At 34.1% G+C, this 18081-nt stretch overlaps 1 protein-coding gene across 3 annotated transcripts in view; it reads left to right on the forward strand.

Annotated features, from left to right (window-relative positions):
• The window catches only part of Glmn (glomulin, FKBP associated protein), a 50528-nt gene that overhangs the window by 25099 nt on the left and 7348 nt on the right, over positions 1–18081 (forward strand). For 2 of the 3 annotated variants that reach the window (XM_015500891.2, XM_048814460.1), the window contains 9 exons: positions 5700–5887; positions 6780–6833; positions 8307–8337; positions 8542–8631; positions 9950–9991; positions 10092–10165; positions 10745–10829; positions 11322–11428; positions 12307–12370. In XM_015500891.2, the coding sequence (XP_015356377.1) occupies positions 5700–5887; positions 6780–6833; positions 8307–8337; positions 8542–8631; positions 9950–9991; positions 10092–10165; positions 10745–10829; positions 11322–11428; positions 12307–12370 (735 nt within the window). The remainder of the gene's footprint in view (positions 1–5699; positions 5888–6779; positions 6834–8306; positions 8338–8541; positions 8632–9949; positions 9992–10091; positions 10166–10744; positions 10830–11321; positions 11429–12306; positions 12371–18081) is intronic. The other variant, XR_007351704.1, reaches the window with a different exon arrangement.

Genomic DNA, 18081 nt, shown 5'->3' on the forward strand with positions numbered 1-18081 from the left:
AAAAAAAAAAAAAAAAAAAAATATATATATATATATATATATATATATATATATATATAGTTCAGCCTAAGAAAAGGGCTTGAAACTACACCCTAAAGACTATTACCACTTCGGAGGAACCCATCAAAGAGATCAAAAGGAAAATTGATAGAAATATCACAGAAACTGGGGTAGTGGGGTTTCAGGAAGAACAAAGTAATCAATACTATTAAATGTAGCAGAGAAATCCTGTAGGAGTTGGAAAGCATCCATTGGATTAGAAAGTAAGATTGCATTGATAATCTTAGCAAGAACAGTTTTTCGAGTATAGTGCTGGAGACAAAAATCAGAGTGGAATGAGTAACAGAATAAAAAAAAATAAGAAAAAGGATATGTACTATTTTAAAGAGTCTGAATGAATAAGGAAGGGAAGAGGCATTAGCTAGAAAACTTGGGCCAATGGAAGCAAAGTGACAGGAGGTGGGAAGGTTTGAGCATGTTTATAGACAAATAAGGTACAAACCATCAGAGGAGAAAAGAGAGGTGTTTATTGGGATAACTGAAAAGACATGGCCCAAGAGCAGACATCTGGGCACAGGATCAAGGAATAAGAGGACGCTTGAAGAGGAGGAGATAAAAATGAATATGTATGTCAAGAAATTTGTAGCAGAAATGGGATATTATAATTTAGGGAAATCAAACTCTATAGCCTTGAATTTCTAGGGGAAAGAGATGATCTCTTCAAGAATGAGGGCATAATCAAGAATCTAGGAATTAAACCAGAGACCCTGTGCCTAATAGAGGAAAATGTAGGCCCAAATCTCCATCATGTTGGATTAGACCTTGACTTTCTTAATATGACTACTATAGCACAAGAATTAAAATCAAGAATTAATAAATGGGATGGATTCAAACTAAAAAGCTGCTTCTTAGCAAAAAGAAACAATCAGTGAGGTGAATAGATAGCCTACAGAATGGGAGCAAATTTTTACCACGCACACATCAGATAGAGCACTAATCTTTTAAGATATATGAAGAACTCAAAAAGCTAAACACCAAAAAAATAAATAAATAACCCAATCAATAAGTGGACCAAGGACCTGAACAGACACTTCTCAGAAGAGGATATACAATCAACAAATATATTTTAAAATGTTCAACATCTCTAGCAATTAGAGAAATGCAAATCAAAACTATTCATTTCATCTCACTCCAGTCAGACCACATAAAAATAAATAAAGGTGTTGTGTCCAACTAAAATATTTAAAAAAAAAAAAAAAAGAATCCAAACAACAATAAGTGTTGGTGAGGGAAAAGGGTACACTCATACATTGCTGGTGGGACTGCAAATAGGTGCAGCCAATATGGAAAGCAGTATGGAGATATCTTGGAAAACTGGGAATGGAACTACCATTTGACCCAGCTATTCCACTCCTTGGTTTATACCCAAAGGACTTAAAAACAACATACTGCAATGAGGCAGCCACATCAATGTTTATAGCAGTACAATTCACAATAGCTAAATTGTGAAACCAACCTAGATGCCCTTCAGTAGATAAACAGATTAAAAAAAAAAAATGTGGTTTGTATACACAATTTGGAATATTACTCAGCATTAAAAGGGAATAAAATCATGGTGTTTGCTGGTAATTGGATAGTATTGGAGAATATTATGCTAAGTGAAGTTAGCCAATCCTGAAAAACCAAATGCTGAATGTTTTCTCTGATATGAGGATGCTGATCCATAATGGGGATGGATGGGGGAGCATGGGAGGAATGAATGAACTTTAGATAGGGCAAAGGGGAAGGTAAGAGGCATGGGGGTAGTAAAGACAGTAGAATGAGGTGGACATCATTTCCCTAAGAACATGTATGAAGACGTGAATGGTGTGATTCTACTTTGTGTACAACAAGAGACATGAAAAATTGTGCTTTATATGTGTAATATGAATTGAAATGAGTTCTCATATATAACAAACAAGAATAAATACATTTTAAAAAATGAGGGCATAGAAATGAGGGTTGAATAAAAAGCTACAGGAAACCAGTCAAAGGTTTGGAGTACTTGAGGGGAGAGGAAGAGATGGTAGAAAACCATGCAAGTGTTGTTGGAGACCACAACTATAGGGGTAACAGTCTGTATTTTTGTGTGATTTCTATAGTAGTACTCACTTACCTGGGTGTTAAAGTAGAAAAGGTGGATTGTAGTTATTTTTAAGTCGACCTTTTACTGCATAGGTGCAGATGAAGGAGTTACAGGATGCAGATAGTTCAAGTGATCAAGGATGATTAGGGAAAGAAGTAGGAGATAGGATAAAAGTGGATGGATAGGTAGGTTAAAATGAAGGGATCACTGGGTTAGAGAAGTTAGGCTGAAAAGCAGACTGGTAGAGACAGAATAAGAGGTTTTGGTCAGAAAATTAGATCATGAAGTTTAAGGTATTTGGTGTGAAACAACTCCAAATGTTAGTAGAGATTCAGAATAGGATTAGGTGCTGAAATGGATTAGAACTTGAAGATGATTAGTATTTAGAAATGAGGTTGGCCTCTTGTAAAGAGTTACCTACATGAACATTCAACTTTCCCAGCATCATAACAGGAATTGGATAGAGAAAAAATTGTAAGCAAATGCCATAATCTTCAGTGAATGTGAGTAAATGATCAGGAAGTCAACACATGACAGAGAAAAGGACAGTACAGCTTCTGCATCAGAGGAAAACATATTTTGCTGAAGAGTACAGAAAGAGCCAAGATAATACTAACGTACCTATTTGTGTCTCCCTGCCTTCCTGGCCCTGTTGTATAAAAGGTATGAGAGAATGAGCAGTTCTTCCCACCAGAAATGACATCAATTTAATTAATGCAATAAGGCAGAGCAAGTGTTCCATGAAGAGGTTTAGGGTATAGAAAAGTAATCCTCAGATCTCAGAGGGAGGAGCAGTTCAAATAGAAAGGGCCAGGAGTGAAGAAACACAAAGCAGTCAAGAAGTAGAGGTGAGATGAGGTAGGAAATGAAATGTTTCATTTGTTGTTTGCTGGAGAAGTACTGGTAAGTGTGGTGTGACTACATTGACTGACCTCAGCAATCCTTACTTGGGCACAGTTTTTTTTGTTGGTATAGAAGTGCATGAATGTCCCAAAGGCTGCCATATAGGAATATTCCTCATAGGATAGACTGGGGGCTGCAGTTGTAGCTCAGTGGTAGAGTGCTTACCTAGAATATGTGAGGCACTGAGTCCAATCCACAGCATTATATTAAAATAAATAAATAAAATAAAGGTATCAAGTCCATCTATAACTAAAAAAAAAAGTGAGACCGGGCTTTGTGGCACAAACTGGGCTTGGGAAGCTGAGACAGGAGGATTGCTAGTTCAAAGCCAGCCTCAGCAATGGTGAGGTCCTTAGCAATTCGGTGAGACCCTGTCTCTAAATAAAATACAAAATAGGCCTGGGGAAGAATAGCAAAAACAATGCTAAGCAGGAAGTGTGAATCAGGCGGTATAGCGATACCAGACTTCAAACTATACTACAGAGCAATAGTAACAAAAACAGCATGGTANAATATGATATGTCAAGAAATTTGTAATGTTTTGAACAACCCACAATAAAAAAGTTAAAAAAAAAACTAGGCCTGGGGATATGGCTCAGTGGTTGAGTGCCTCTGAATTCAATCCCCAGTACCCTCCCCCAAAAAAGACAATGAGAATCTGAATGTAATAAGCTTTTTATCTTGTAGCTATAACAAGAATGTGTGGCTTTGAAAAATCAGTACAGCAATCTATATTTAGCATCTGTTAGCTAAATAACAGTCTCTTATGGCTGAAGATGATTTTTCATGGTTCTTTTTTATGTTCTGAAATGACTAATGGAACCATCTGGAATTGACAGATTTTAATTTCCCCAAAGGCCGGCAAAGTCTTATTTAGCTTTGTAATTCTTTACAATGTTAGGCTCAGTGCCTGGCACTGAATAAAAGAGTGAATAGAGTAAATATATAGAATTTTGGAATAAAAGAGGACATATATAGAAGGTCAGTATTCATTCTGCTTTAACTGTTGTTGTCATTCATTCCCTTTTAACTTCTGTATGTTAGTTTTGTGTGACCTTAAGTTTCTTAAACTTTGTTTTGGAGATGCTCAGTAAATATTTAACATAGGTATTATGTTATTTCTTACATAAGCAAGTGGAGGTTTAGAGAGGTTAAGTAACTCACCCAGTGTTACATAGCCAGTAAATAGTACAGTCAAAATTAATTCCAGTGAATCAGGCATGGTGGCATGCACCTGTAAAACACCAGCTAATCTGGAAATTGAGGCAGAAGAATCCCCAAATTCTATGCCGGCATAGGCAGTATAGTAAGACTCCATCTTAAAAAAAAAAAAAAAAGAAAGAAAGAAACTAGTCAATCAATTCTAATGGATTTTGAAGGTCAGGTGCTTTTCAGATACTAGACTTAGAAATAGTTTTAAGAGCATAGAGCTGATTTTGTGTTTCTTGAGCATAAAGCTTTAAAGCTGTGATCCTATACTCTCATGCAAAGATGTGTCTTTTATGACTTGAGAATTTATATGACCTGAGATGTTAGCATGGTTTCTCAAGCCTTGCTGGCACTGATGTGTGTTCTTCTGGACCACTTTGTATTTAGGTAGATAGGATTTTAAAAAAAGAGCCGCTAGGGCTGAGGCTCAGTGGTAGCGCACTTGCCTGGCATGTGTGAGGCACTGGGTTCGATTTTCAGCATCACGTATAAATAAATAAAATAAACGTTTATCAGCAACTGAAAAAAAATTTTAAAAGAGCCCTTCAGGGCTGGGGTTGTGGCTCAGCAGTGGAGTGCTCGCCTCGCACGTGCGAGACCCTGGGTTCGATCCTCAGCACCATATACAAAAATAAACAAGTGAAATAAAAGTATTGTGTCCAACTACAACTAAAAAATAAATATTTTTTTTAAAAAAAGAGCCCTTCATCTAGCAATCATATCATTGACAACTCATTTGTGTGTGTGCCTTTAATTATGATTATGAATTAATTTAGAAACCATATAAATGCTTATGTAAAATGATTTTGTTGTTGGCTTCTGTATTTCCTACTGTTGTGTAACAAATTCCCACAAACTTAGCAGTTTAAAACAACAGACATTATCAGTTTTTTTTTTGTTTTTTTTTTTTTGCATCAAGAATCTACAGCTTGGATTTTCTGCTCAGCCTCTCAGGTTGTAGGCCAGTTGTTGGCTGGGCTTGCATTGTTATCAGGAGCTTCAGTGGGAAAAGATAAATTTCCAAGTTTCCTCAGGTTTTTGGTAGAATTCATCTCATTAAAGCTGTAGGATTGAGATCCCCATTTCTTGCTGGCCATTGGCCAGGGACTGCTTTCCAGCCTCTAGAGGTTACCTGTAGTCCTCTTGCCACAAAAGCCTCTCCATAGGTACTCCTGTAATATGTAGCTCAGTTTTTTAAAGCCAGCAGGGAGAATTTCTGACTCTGGGAGGTTAGGCTTAGACCTCAACTGATTAGGGAACCTTAATCATGTCTACAAAAATCCTTTCATTTTTGACATATGACCTAATCATGGGAGTGACATCCATATTATCTTGGTTAAAACAAGTCTTACAGGTCCTACCCATCCTCAAGAGGAGGAGATTATACAGTGTGTGTAAATGGGATAAAAGGGCACCTTCGAGTCTTGCCTGCTATAGCTTCCTTTTTTAACCTATTTCACAGGGGTTTTTATCAGCTATTGGACACCCTTTCCCCAAAATTATTTTTAATCATGGAAGGAAAAAGAGGACTTGGGATTACCTTGAAGTTGAGGAAGAAGAAGACAAACAATTAGCAGACTCTATGGCTTCTCTGGCATATCTAGTATTTGTTCAGGGCATCAGTATTGATCAGCTTCCAATGGTCTTAAGGTAAGAGTTAGTAGTATTTGGTTTATTCATGTATTCTAAAAGTATCAAACTCTCATTTATCTAATGTCCAGTATATGCATATTAACACACTAGTACATTTAAAATAAAGTATAAACAAAGGCTGTTTTTATTAGTTCTAAATGATACTGGTTATAATGTTAAAGCCAGGTACTAGGAAAGTGCTCTAACACTGAGCTACAATCCTAGCCCAGATGAAATGTTAAAATAAAAAGAGGTGAATATTAAAATCTGTATAAGGGAATGGTGGGCACAAGAGTCAAAAGTGTTAAACTGGTCTTGGTTTTGAAGCTTTTGGTGCCTCCCAGAACTATAAGCAGGGCAGGTGGCTAGGTACTACTCATGGTTACTTTTAAGTATCATATTCTATCATATTACAATAACTTATGAAATATGCATATTTGTTAAGGCTGCTAAAGTACCACAAACTAGATGTTTATTAAAATAACAGAAATGTATTATCTTGTAGTTCTAGAACCTTAGAAGTCTGAGATTAACGTGTCTCAGAAGGTTGTTTCTTTCCAAGGGCTGTGAAGGAGAGCCTCGTTCATGCCTCTGCCTCTAGCTTCTAGTGGTTTGTTCCCAGTCTTTGGTGTTCTTTGGCTTATAGATCTGTTACCCTGTTCTCTGCCTTCATGTTCATATGGTAGTCTCCCTGTGTACATGTCTGTCCAAATTTCCCTTTTTATAGAAACCAGTCATTAGTGGATTCAGGCCTACCCAAAGACCTCGCTTTACCCCAAATAAGGTCATATTCTGAGTACTACAGGTTATGACTCCAACATATCTTTTTAAGGGAGAATACAATTCAACCTATAACTGTATATTAAAATTTATAAATATGTGTGTATACATCATTTTTTTTCTATTTTAGCCCATCATACCTTTTGCAGTTTAATATGGGGCATATTGAAGTCTTTTTGCAAAGGTAAGATCATTTATATGGTATCTCAGGATTAAATAGTAGTGTTGAGATAAACCTTGTCAAGATCAGGGAGATGGCCTTCTCTTCACAAGGCCCTAATTAATTGATTATTTTATAAAACAGTGAAGTGAATATTTATTAAGTCTTTTTCTTAATAAGGGATTTTCCAGTTATCTAAGGTTTTTAACCTTACTTCAAAAAAATGGTAATTTTTTACCCCACTGCAGGCTTCTCCATCTAAGGAGAGTCAGTCAATACAAGAAGTTCATCTTTTTGCTTCATGGATGCAATGTAAACTATATCAAAAGGAAGTAGACTTCTTAACCTCACAGTTTTTAACTTTGATCATTGGCAGTGATATTCAGTTATAGTTTTTCTCATTTGAGGTGCTAAGAAAGAAGACTTTCTTTTTTTATAAAAAAGGAAGAAATTACAGGGTAACAGGTATGCATAATTTCTACAGACAGAAAATTTAAGTATTTTGCACAACTCTAAATGGTTTCTCTCCCTATAACAACTTAAATTATTTCTTAAGATCAGTCAGGGCCTTGCAATGCTCTCCTCTATTAACACTAGTGACAGTTTATCAATTCCATCTCTTCCCAGGTGAAGCAAGATTTGTAACATGGCAAATGTCCAAAGCCTTAGCCTCTAAGGCATGAATTTCAAGGGTCTCCTGGCACAAGTAGTTATAGACTCTATACATTTTCTGTAATATATAAGCCCTAATGATTTTATATTTCATTAGTTTCTGTTATTCATACAATGAAAATATGTATTGTTTTGAATCTTTGTTTTTTTTGGTACCAGGGATTGAACCCAGGGGTGTTAACCACTGAACTTCATCCCTAGCCCTTATTATTTTTTTATTTTGAGACAGGCTCTAAGTTGCTTAGGGTATCACTAAGTTGCTGAGGCTGGCTTTGAACTTATGATCCTCCTACCTCAGCTGCCCGAGTCACTGGGATTATAGGCATGTGCCACTGTGTCTGGCTTAAGTTCTGTATTTATATTTCCAAACAATTTAGTCATTAACCGAAAACATAACACTTCTAACTAGTTGCATGGCTAGAATAAGAACCTGGAACCTGAAATTGGTTTTCCAAAGATCTTAAATATTTAGTTAATAATGATTAATTATTTAAAAAGTATTATCACAGGTGGAATATTTAATTCTTTTTTGTATAAAAATAATTGAAAAAATTTATAGAACAGCCAACTGGAATATATCAGTTATAATTTATTTCTTAGCACTTGCTATTGAAAATCTGTTGATTTGCTATCAATAAATAGGCTCTGAGCAGGTAGTTTTGGTCAGATTTGGACCCAAATCAAAAGAGATATTAAAGGAGATGAAGAATTTTCACTAATTCTTCAACAAAATTTATCCTTAATGATATACATTTGTTTTTCCTAAAGAATCATTTGAAAACAATTTATAAAGCCATATTGACAAATTTTAATATTCTCTTCCAGAACAGAAGAGTCTGTTTTCTCCAAAGGATTGGTAAGATTTGTTTGTTTTATACACACAAATACTTGTGTGTGTGAATGCATACTTTTTTGTTTGTGTTTTGGTGGTGCTGGGTATTGAATTCAGGGCCTAGCACTCTATCACTGAGCCACATCCTTAACCTCTTCTATTATAATTTAAATACAAATCTTGTCAACACAGCTATTGATTTCACCTTGCATATATTTTAATCTGTAGGAACTGCTGGAGAATGGTTTATTGAGAATAGAAGACAACAGTATACTTTACCAGTACTTAGAAATCAAGAGTTTTCTTACTGTACCTCAGGTAAATAAAACATACACTGTAACTTGAAAATAACCCTTACATTCCTATACTTTAGTAAGGTAAAGATCCCTCCAGTTCCTCCTCTGCCACTTTCTTTACCTCTGAAAACTCAAGTGTATTGCCATTCAATAGAACCTTCTATAATGATGGAAATGTAATTACCTGTATCATACAGTAGAAAAGCCAGGAGCCTTATTGAATGCTTGAAATGTGGCTAATGGGACTCAGGAATTTTAAATTTAATTTAAATTAATTTGAAATTAAATATCTATTAGTGGCTACCATAGTTGATACCATAACATCTAGAGAAAATGTATTAACTTTCTTGTTGAATACTTTTTGTTTCTATAGGGTTCTTTTTTTTTTTTTTTTTTTTTTTTTTAAGAGAGAAAGAGAGATAGAGGAGAGATAGAGAGAGAAATTTTTTTAGTTTTCGGCGGACACAACATCTTTCTTTGTATGTGGTGTTGAGGATCGAACCCGGGCCGCACGCATGCCAGGCGAGCGCGCCACCACTTGAGCCACATCCCCAGCCTCTATAGGGTTCTTGAAAATGAAATTCCTTTAGTTTTTCTGAAGCATCTGAAGCATTTACTAACTCACTACTAGAAAAACATTTTGTTTTTCCCTCCTTGCATTTATTTTGCCTAGTACTCTTTGTTGGTTATAATATCCAAATAAGTCCTTAGCTGTTGACATTTCTTAATATTTAAATAGAAAATCATGACTTTTGTTAATATATTAAGATGGAATATATCAGTTATAACAAGTTAAATAATAACAAGTTAAATTATTTCTTAAGATCAGTCAGGGCCTTGCAATGTACTCCATTTCTTCTACATGCTTGATTTCATTTTCTTGCCACTCTATAGATATATTTGAAAATTACCATTTACTTTTTTTATCAGGGATTAAACTCAGGGGCACTCACCACTGAGCCACATCCCTATCCCTATTTTGTATTTTATTTAGAAACAGGGTCTCACTGAGTTGCTTAGCACCTCACTTGTGCTGAGGCTCGAAATCCTCCTGCCTCAGCCTCCTGAGCCGCTGAGATTATAGGCTTGCAACACCATGCCTGGTTTATCATTCACTTTTAAAAACACACTTTGTAACATCTCACTCTGTTAATTACAAAATCGATTATAGTTAAGTTTCCTTATAGAAATAGTAGTGGAATGAAAGGAAAAAAATAATTTACTTATAAATCTACCCTCACTTCTTTGAATTTTTAGTATTCACTATTGGTAATGTATTTGTTTGTAGTCACTATAACCTATTTACATCAGAATTAAATTTTTCTTTTTTTAATTTCCAGGGCTTAGTCAAAGTGATGACACTTTGTCCCATTGAGACATTGGTATGTACATTTGGGGGACTAATGAGTTATAATAAGAAATTTTGATAAATAATTTTATTTTTATTCATTTTATGTAACAATTTTATTTGTTCCATTTTAGAGGAAAAAGAGTTTAGCTATGCTTCAACTGTATATTAACAAGTTGGATTCACAAGGCAAATATACTTTATTTAGGTATGTATCAGGCATGGCTAATTGTTAAGTATTATGGTTGATTAAAAATCAAGTTAATATTATGTAATTATTATAGGATATAGTATTTCAGTATGTTTTACACATAATTCAACTCTAGTTAAAAGCCATATTATAATTGTCTAATCTGTGACAAGTAGAGGTTTATCAAATATTTTGGATACATATATATCCATATATATAATATATAGTTCAGTTCAATTAATTGGAGTACTCCAAACTTAAAATAGGTTTTAAAAAGATTAAACTGAGGTTGAAACACTCCTGCTAGAACTTTACAATTTTAATAATCTCCACTATTCACAGTTGAGAATAGCTCTAGATGTATAATTTTAAAACACTAGAACTTTATAATTTTGGAAATATCCAGTTATAAATAGAATTTACTAGTTAGTAAGAACAGTAACTATTACAAGTGGCTTTGTAATTGCTTGATCTTCACTATGGATTTTATATCCCTAGAAATAAAACATGGCCCATTTAAATTTGCAAAACTTTCATCATCATTTAGTTGTAATGTAGTTCAGAATAATTTCATACATTGTAATTTTTGCTTTCAAGGTGCTTATTGAATACAAGTAATCACTCAGGTGTGGAGGCCTTTATTATTCAAAATATCAAAAATCAGATTGACTTGTCATTTAAGGTAAGAACATAGATAAGGTGTCAGTTTCCAATTAATTTATTAATATTGGGAATATATCAATGTGGGGTTTTGCCCTAGTCTTTTTCTTTCTTTAGTATTAAGCTATATTCTTTCCCTATTTCTATTCTTAAAAAAAAAATAACAATTTTGAAGTTTTGTTAACTCTAAATTTAAATTGTATTAATTTTTTGAGCTAAAATTATGACATTTTGTCATATGCTTCTGAAAAGTAAATGGAAACTTGTCTCATGTATTAGTGAATTTACAGTATTTTCCATATAGCAAACAGAAAACACCAATATTCTCAAATGAGCAGTGTTTGTTTCAGGTGTTTGGAAAGTGAATAGAAGTATCAAAAGTTAAAGTTAAAAAAAATATAGATATACATTTTAAATGTGTTAATAGTTTATTCTTACAGCATCAGGGTATTAGAAAAACACAATTTATCATGCTATTATTTAAACCTTTCCCAATTTTTCTTTTGCTTTTCAGAAAACAAAAAACAAATGGTTTACAGGACCACAGCTGATTTCTCTTTTAGATTTGGTACTGTTTCTCCCAGAGGGTGCTGAAACAGATTTACTGCAAAACTCAGATAGGTGAGATGACCATTACTAAGGTTCAAATAGTAAACTACCTAAACTAATAAAATATATTTTCCTGTGATTTTATGATCTGGGTTAAGTAAAGATTTTTGTATTTAAGTTATTTGATGTGTAAAAACAATATAATCTCTTTTAAGAATGACCAATACTCTACTTTTATACCTTTAATGTATCCAGCATTCCATAGAGATTTGCAACTAATGTTTGTGACTAAAAATTAAGAACCTCGTGTATATAATTTATAAAAAGTTTATGTATTTTGATTTTGATGTTTTTTTCATATAAATCATGTAGTTTCACTTTTGATATACTAGCTGTTGAGAAATATTTTTAAGCATTTACAAACAAGAGGAATTTTTTTCTTTTTTAGTATTTTCAGTTGTGGATGGACACAATATCTTTTATTTATTTATTTGTTTGTTTGTTTGAATGTGGTGCTGAGGATCAAACCTAGTGCCTCACACATGCTAGGCAAGTGCTCCACCACTGAGCTACAACCCCAGCCCAAACAAAAGGAATCTTAAAATCTAGAAATCAAGACAGTGCTTTCAAATATTAAAGATAACAATGTTCTAGAAGTAAAGCATTTGTCTAGCATGCATGAGGTCCTGTGTTTGATCCCTGGTACACACCTGCCCCCCCCAAAAAAACCCCACAGAGAATAGTAATTTTCACAGTTGCATTGGTGTGAGCTTAAATGCAAATCGAGTAATAAGTTAGTCCTTCTCCAAAAGATATGATGGTAATAGTTTTTAATGACAACCATAGTTATAAAAACATTCTCAAGATTTTTAACTTGTTTTGTGCATTGAAATTGCTGTTGATTATATAAAATTATACTGTAAGTAACAAATTATATTTTTAATTAACAGGATTATGGCTTCATTAAATTTATTGAGATATTTAGTTATCAAAGATAATGAAAATAACAGTCAGGTAAGTGAATTATTTGAAAAAGAAAGAATGTATTAAAAATTCATAAGGAATGTTTCAGATTTTCTTAATTAGTATCTACTTAAGCCAATTTTTAATATCTTAACCAGCTACAGAGTTTGGGATAAAGTGCCAACAATTTATTCTGCCACCTGCAGTTAATTCCCAGGAGCATTTACCACTGCACATCCAAGTTAATTTTCCCTTTGCTTTTTCTGTTGTGCCTCTGCTCTTTTCCTAGATGCACTTAGGTCTGTTGGGTAGATAAGTTGCAGATCCTAAGTTAACTGTAACCTTGTGGAACTCAACTTATATTTGGGTGACTTGTTCAGTTTCCTCTACCTTATAGTTCATGATTTAAGCCTGAACCATGTAAAATTATGGCATTTTAAAAAGATACATGATAAATTGAAGTATTTTCAGCACTAAAACTAAATTTGTTAATAGCACTTTTTGGATAATGTGTAGGAAGTTGGATTTTTTTAAAAAATACCATTTCATTTGAAGTATTCAATAAGTAGAAGACTATTTGAGGAAGATGTGTCATAGAAAAGTTATATTTGCTTTTACCTTTTCCTTCCCTTCTACTTACCCTATTCTAATAATTGCTTTCCTTATATGTGTCACTTCTGTTAACTATAACCATCTTAATTATGTGTTGTTAATCTATTTTTTTAAAAACAAGTATAAGGAGAATGAAAAAATTGATTTTATGTAAAGATGCCTGAGAGTTTAACAAATACATAGATTGATTTATCCAAATCCATATCAAATAGAGAACATTTAATCATCACAAGAAGTTCCCTTATGCTCCTTCCCAGGTAATTCTGACCTCATTGCTCCACCTCCGTCCTATCCCTGCCACAGGCAGCCACTATTCTGGCCAGGTGCGATGCAACACTTATTCTTTACTTTTCCCTCTTCAGTGATAATATAGGTACAGGAAGAATCATTAACTTGCACAAGGATACACATCTAGAAAATGTAGAAATGGCTAAGACTCCAGTGGCCAGAAGTTTTGAAATCACAAAAATCTTGGCTCCTAAAGGAACTTGTGGTAAAAACAGAAAAGTTACAGCATAAGATTCAGCAGCAGTGAAGAGACCCTAAGGTTTCAGGAAGGTGTCCATAATTAGGGTAAGGTATGAGTTTTTACCTTTTTAGTTATCAGGAAAGATTGTTAACCTATGTAAGAGATGATTTAAGTTGCTTAACAGTAAAAAAAAAAAATGAATCTTTTTTTTTTTTTTTTTTGGTACTGGGGGATTTAACTTGGGGTGTTTTACCACTGAGCCACATCCACAGCTGTGCTAAATTGCAGAGGCTGGCTTTGAACTTACCATCCTTTTCCTGTCTCAGCTTCCCAAGCTGCTGGCATTATAGGCATGGGCCACTGTACCCAGCGAAAATGAATCTTGGTGATTATGACACACAGATTATTAGGTGTGATGTACAATATAATACAGAGGCAGCAATAGGTTCTTACCTAGAGAAGAAGAGTAGCTTAGCACTGAACAATGTCTGCTTTGATATCCACAGATAATACTCACTTTGATTTGGCTTGAACATTTCATGGTGAAAAAAAAGATACAACCAGTTTATAAAACTGACTTCTTATTTAATGGTTTAAAATTTTTTCCCTTAGGGATGAAATATTCTAAATTTTGGCCACATAAGTTACATAATTATCATACCAGGGAAATTAGCAAAAAAAAACTAATCCAAGATGGCAATCTGATGTCTTTGAGGCAGCTTAAGAGCTTGTGCATTATGGCAATGTTTCTCCCATGTACAATTATAATACATCATATATATAAAATGAGAAGCAAATCTGTCTCCTGTGGTTAATCAAAAAAATGACAGCTTCTGTAGCTGTGGGTTAGCTCAGTGGTAGAGTACATGTTTAGCATTTGCAAAGCTCTGGATTCAATCCCCAACAACCAAAAAAAAAAAAAAAGCAGTTTCTTAATTTTTAAGAAGTTTTGGATAAAGGAAAAACAAAATTATATTCTTGTCATACTAAATAATGGGGCATTTTATTCAGACTCCTCCCAGTTTCTATTTTTGATAGGATATTTGTCAAGAGGCTAACTAGTCAGATGAAAAATTTAAAAGTCAGAAAGATATACAGGAAATTTAAATAAGAACAGAATCATTCAAAGACAGCAAAGTGATTCATAATTGAATAATAATCCATTTCTTTTCCTGTCATTTCAAGTTATTGTCCACTAATTTACTCTTTGACATTCCCCTCCTCACCCTACTATTTCATGACTGTCTCCCTATATTGTGTCAAGAACTTTATCCCATACCTCAGTTTCATACATCTTTTCTTGAATCTTACAGCATAAGTCATGCTCCATATCTAATATAAAAACCAACTTAATTTTTATACCAAATATTCCTTATTGGGGAGTATCTTTAAATAGTTATTACTTGTTTTGAATTATAATAATTCCAATGCACATCCATAATTATGCTATACCTTACCTTTTGTCTACTCATATTTTTACCCATCCACTTGCTTGCCCATTGAAAGTTTCCTACATAGTTTCTGATTGTAATGTGTACAGTAAAAGCAGGGTCAAAAGAAATGAGATTTCAAAAATCATAAGTAGCAGGAATTTTTAAAAATTCTATTGTGTAATGTACGTATACATATATTCTTTTTACTTAGGAAAAAAGTACAGATATCTCACATAATAATACATATATAATTCTATATAATCTGTTCTTTCCTCAAGATTAAAACATATCCTGGTGCTGAGCATGTAGCTCAACATTAGAGCACTTGCCTATCATGTGGGAGGCTCTGGGTTCAATTCCCCATACTGCAAAAATAAGTAAATAAGTAAATGAATAAATAAATACAAATATATCCCATGTGAGGTATCTGCAGTGCCAAATGACTTCAGGTGATAAAAGTTCAATAATATTACAAGTAGCAGAAGTTCTGCAGTATTACTTTATAAATAAGAAGACATATACAAGTAGGAGAAGGGGGAAAGCTGGTTCTTGATCATGTCCTTTTTTTTTTTTTTTTTCTCTTCATTATTACGGTTGACTGTATTCTTTCCAAGTTCCCTGTCTGTTCTGGAAATAAATTTAATCGTGGTATAGAAATACCTTCTCTTCCTTTTGTAAGAGAGTCTGCAGTAGATTTTGGAATGTATAGTTAAGGCTTAGAACTGAAAAGATTTCAGAACTATTACATCAATTGCAAGTTACTTTTTTTCCTAGACATTTAAGATATATACACAGTGGAATTTTACTTAGCATTAAAAAAGAACAAAACCATGGCATTTGCAGGTAAATGGATGGTGTTGGAGAAGATAATGCTAAGTGAAGTCAGCCAATCCCCAAAAAACAAATACTGAATGTTTTCTCTGTTATAAGGAGGTTGACCCATAGTGGGATTGGGAGGGAGAGCATGGGAAGAATAGATGAATTCTAAATAGGGAAAAGGGGTGGGGAGGGAAAGGAACGGGGCAGGGGATTAGCAAGAATGGTGGAATGTGATGGATGTTATTATATAAAGTACATGTACAAAGACCTGAATTGGGTGTCAACATACTTTATATACAGAGATACAAAAATTGGGATATATATGTGTATTAAGAATTGTAATGCAGAAAAAAAAAAAGCATTACCTTAGAATAGGTAGAGGGAAGTGAAAGGAGGGGAAGACAGGGGATGTGGGGATAAATAAGAAAGATAGTAGAATGAAACAGACTATTACTTTATGCATGTATGTGACTGTATGACCAATGTGATTCTACAATATGTATACTCAGAAAAATGAGAAATTATATCCCATCTATGTGTGATATATCAAAGTATATAAGTGCAATTCTACTGTCATATATAACTAATTAAAATAGATAAAAATTGTAAAAAAATAATTTCAACAGAAAAATGAAAAATGGTGACACAAAGACCCACATTAAATGCTAGAGGTAAAAATAAATAAAAACGAAGGAAACTGAAATGAAGAATTCTTATGGGATGATAAGTATAGCATTAAACTGGGATGCAGAGGAAAAAGTAAATGAGCTTGAAAATGGAGTGTAGAAATTCTATAGTTATCCTATATTTAGACAAAGGCGCCAAAAACATACATTGGAGAAAAGATGGCCTCTTCAACAAAATGGTGCTGGGAAAATCCACATGTAACAAAATGAAATTAAAACTCTCTTTCTCACCATGCACAAAACTCAACTCAAAGTGGATCAAGGACCTAGGAATTAAACCAGAGACCTTGAGCCTACTGGAAGAAAAAGTAGGCCCAAATCTCCATCATGCCAGATTAGGCCCAACTTCCTTAATAAGACTCCTATAGTGCAAGAATTAAAACCAAGAATCAATAAATGGGGTAGATTCAAACTAAAAAGCTGCTTCTCAGCAAAAGAAATAACCAGTGAGGTGGATAGATACAGAATGGGAGCAAATCTTTACCACAAGCACATCAGATAGAGCACTAATCTCTAGGATGTATAAAACACTCAAAAACCTTAACACCAAAAAACAAACAAATAACCCAGTCAATAAATGGGCCAACGAACTGAACAGATACTTCTCAGAAGAGGATATGCATAAAAGAAATGTTGTTCAACATCTCTAGCAATTAGAGAAATGCGAATCAAAACTACTCTTAAGATTTTCTCACTCCAGTCAGAATGGCAACTATCAAGAATACAAACAACAATAAGTGTTGGTGAGGATGTGGGGGAAAAGGCGCACTCATACATTGCTGGTGGGACTGCAAATTAGTGCAGCCAATATGGAAAGCAGTATGGAGATTTCCTTGGAAAACTTGGATGGAACCACCATTTGACCCAGCTATCCCACTCTTTGGTTTACACCCAAAGGACTTAAAAACAGCATACTACAGGGGGCTGGGGATGTGGCTCAAGCGGTGGCGTGCTTGCCTGGCATGCGTGCAGCCAGGGTTCGATCCTCAGCACCACATAGAAATAAAGATGTTGTGTCCGCCCAAAACTAAAAAATAAATATTAAAAATTCTCTCTCTCTCTCTCTATCGCTCTCTCTCTCTCTTTTTGAAAAAAAAAAAAACAAAACAGCATACTGCAGGAACACAGCCATATCAATGTTTATAGCTGCACAATTCACAATAGCTAAATTGTGGAACCAACCCAGATGCCCTTAAGTAGATGAATGGATAGGGAAACTTTGGTATATATACACAATGGAACATTACTCAGTATTACAAGAGAATAAAATCATGGTATTTGCAGGTAAATGGATGGAGTTGGAGAATATAATGCTAAGGAAAGTAAGCCAATCCCCAAAAACCAAAGGCCGAATGTTTTCTTTGAAAATACTGACTTATAATGGCAATGGAGGGGGGAGCATGGGAAGAATGGAGGAACTTTAGATAGGGTAAAGGGGAGGAAAAGGTAGGGAGGGAGCAAGGTGGGAGGAAAGAGGTAGAATGAGTTAGACATCATTACCCTAAGTACATGTATGAAGACATGAATGGTGTGAAAATACTTTGTGTACAATCAGTGACTTGAAAAATTGTGCTCTATATGTATAATACAAAATGAATTGCAATCTACCATTGTGTATAACAAATTAGAACAAATAAATAATGGAATTTTAAAAATTAAAAAAGAAATTATAAAATTCAAATACAGAAGGAAAAGAGATTTTTAAAATGGAACATAACATCTGAGCTCTATGAGTACAAGTGA

Source organism: Marmota marmota, unplaced genomic scaffold (genome assembly GCF_001458135.2).
Source record: "Marmota marmota marmota unplaced genomic scaffold, marMar, whole genome shotgun sequence".
Classification (NCBI taxonomy): domain Eukaryota; kingdom Metazoa; phylum Chordata; class Mammalia; order Rodentia; family Sciuridae; genus Marmota; species Marmota marmota.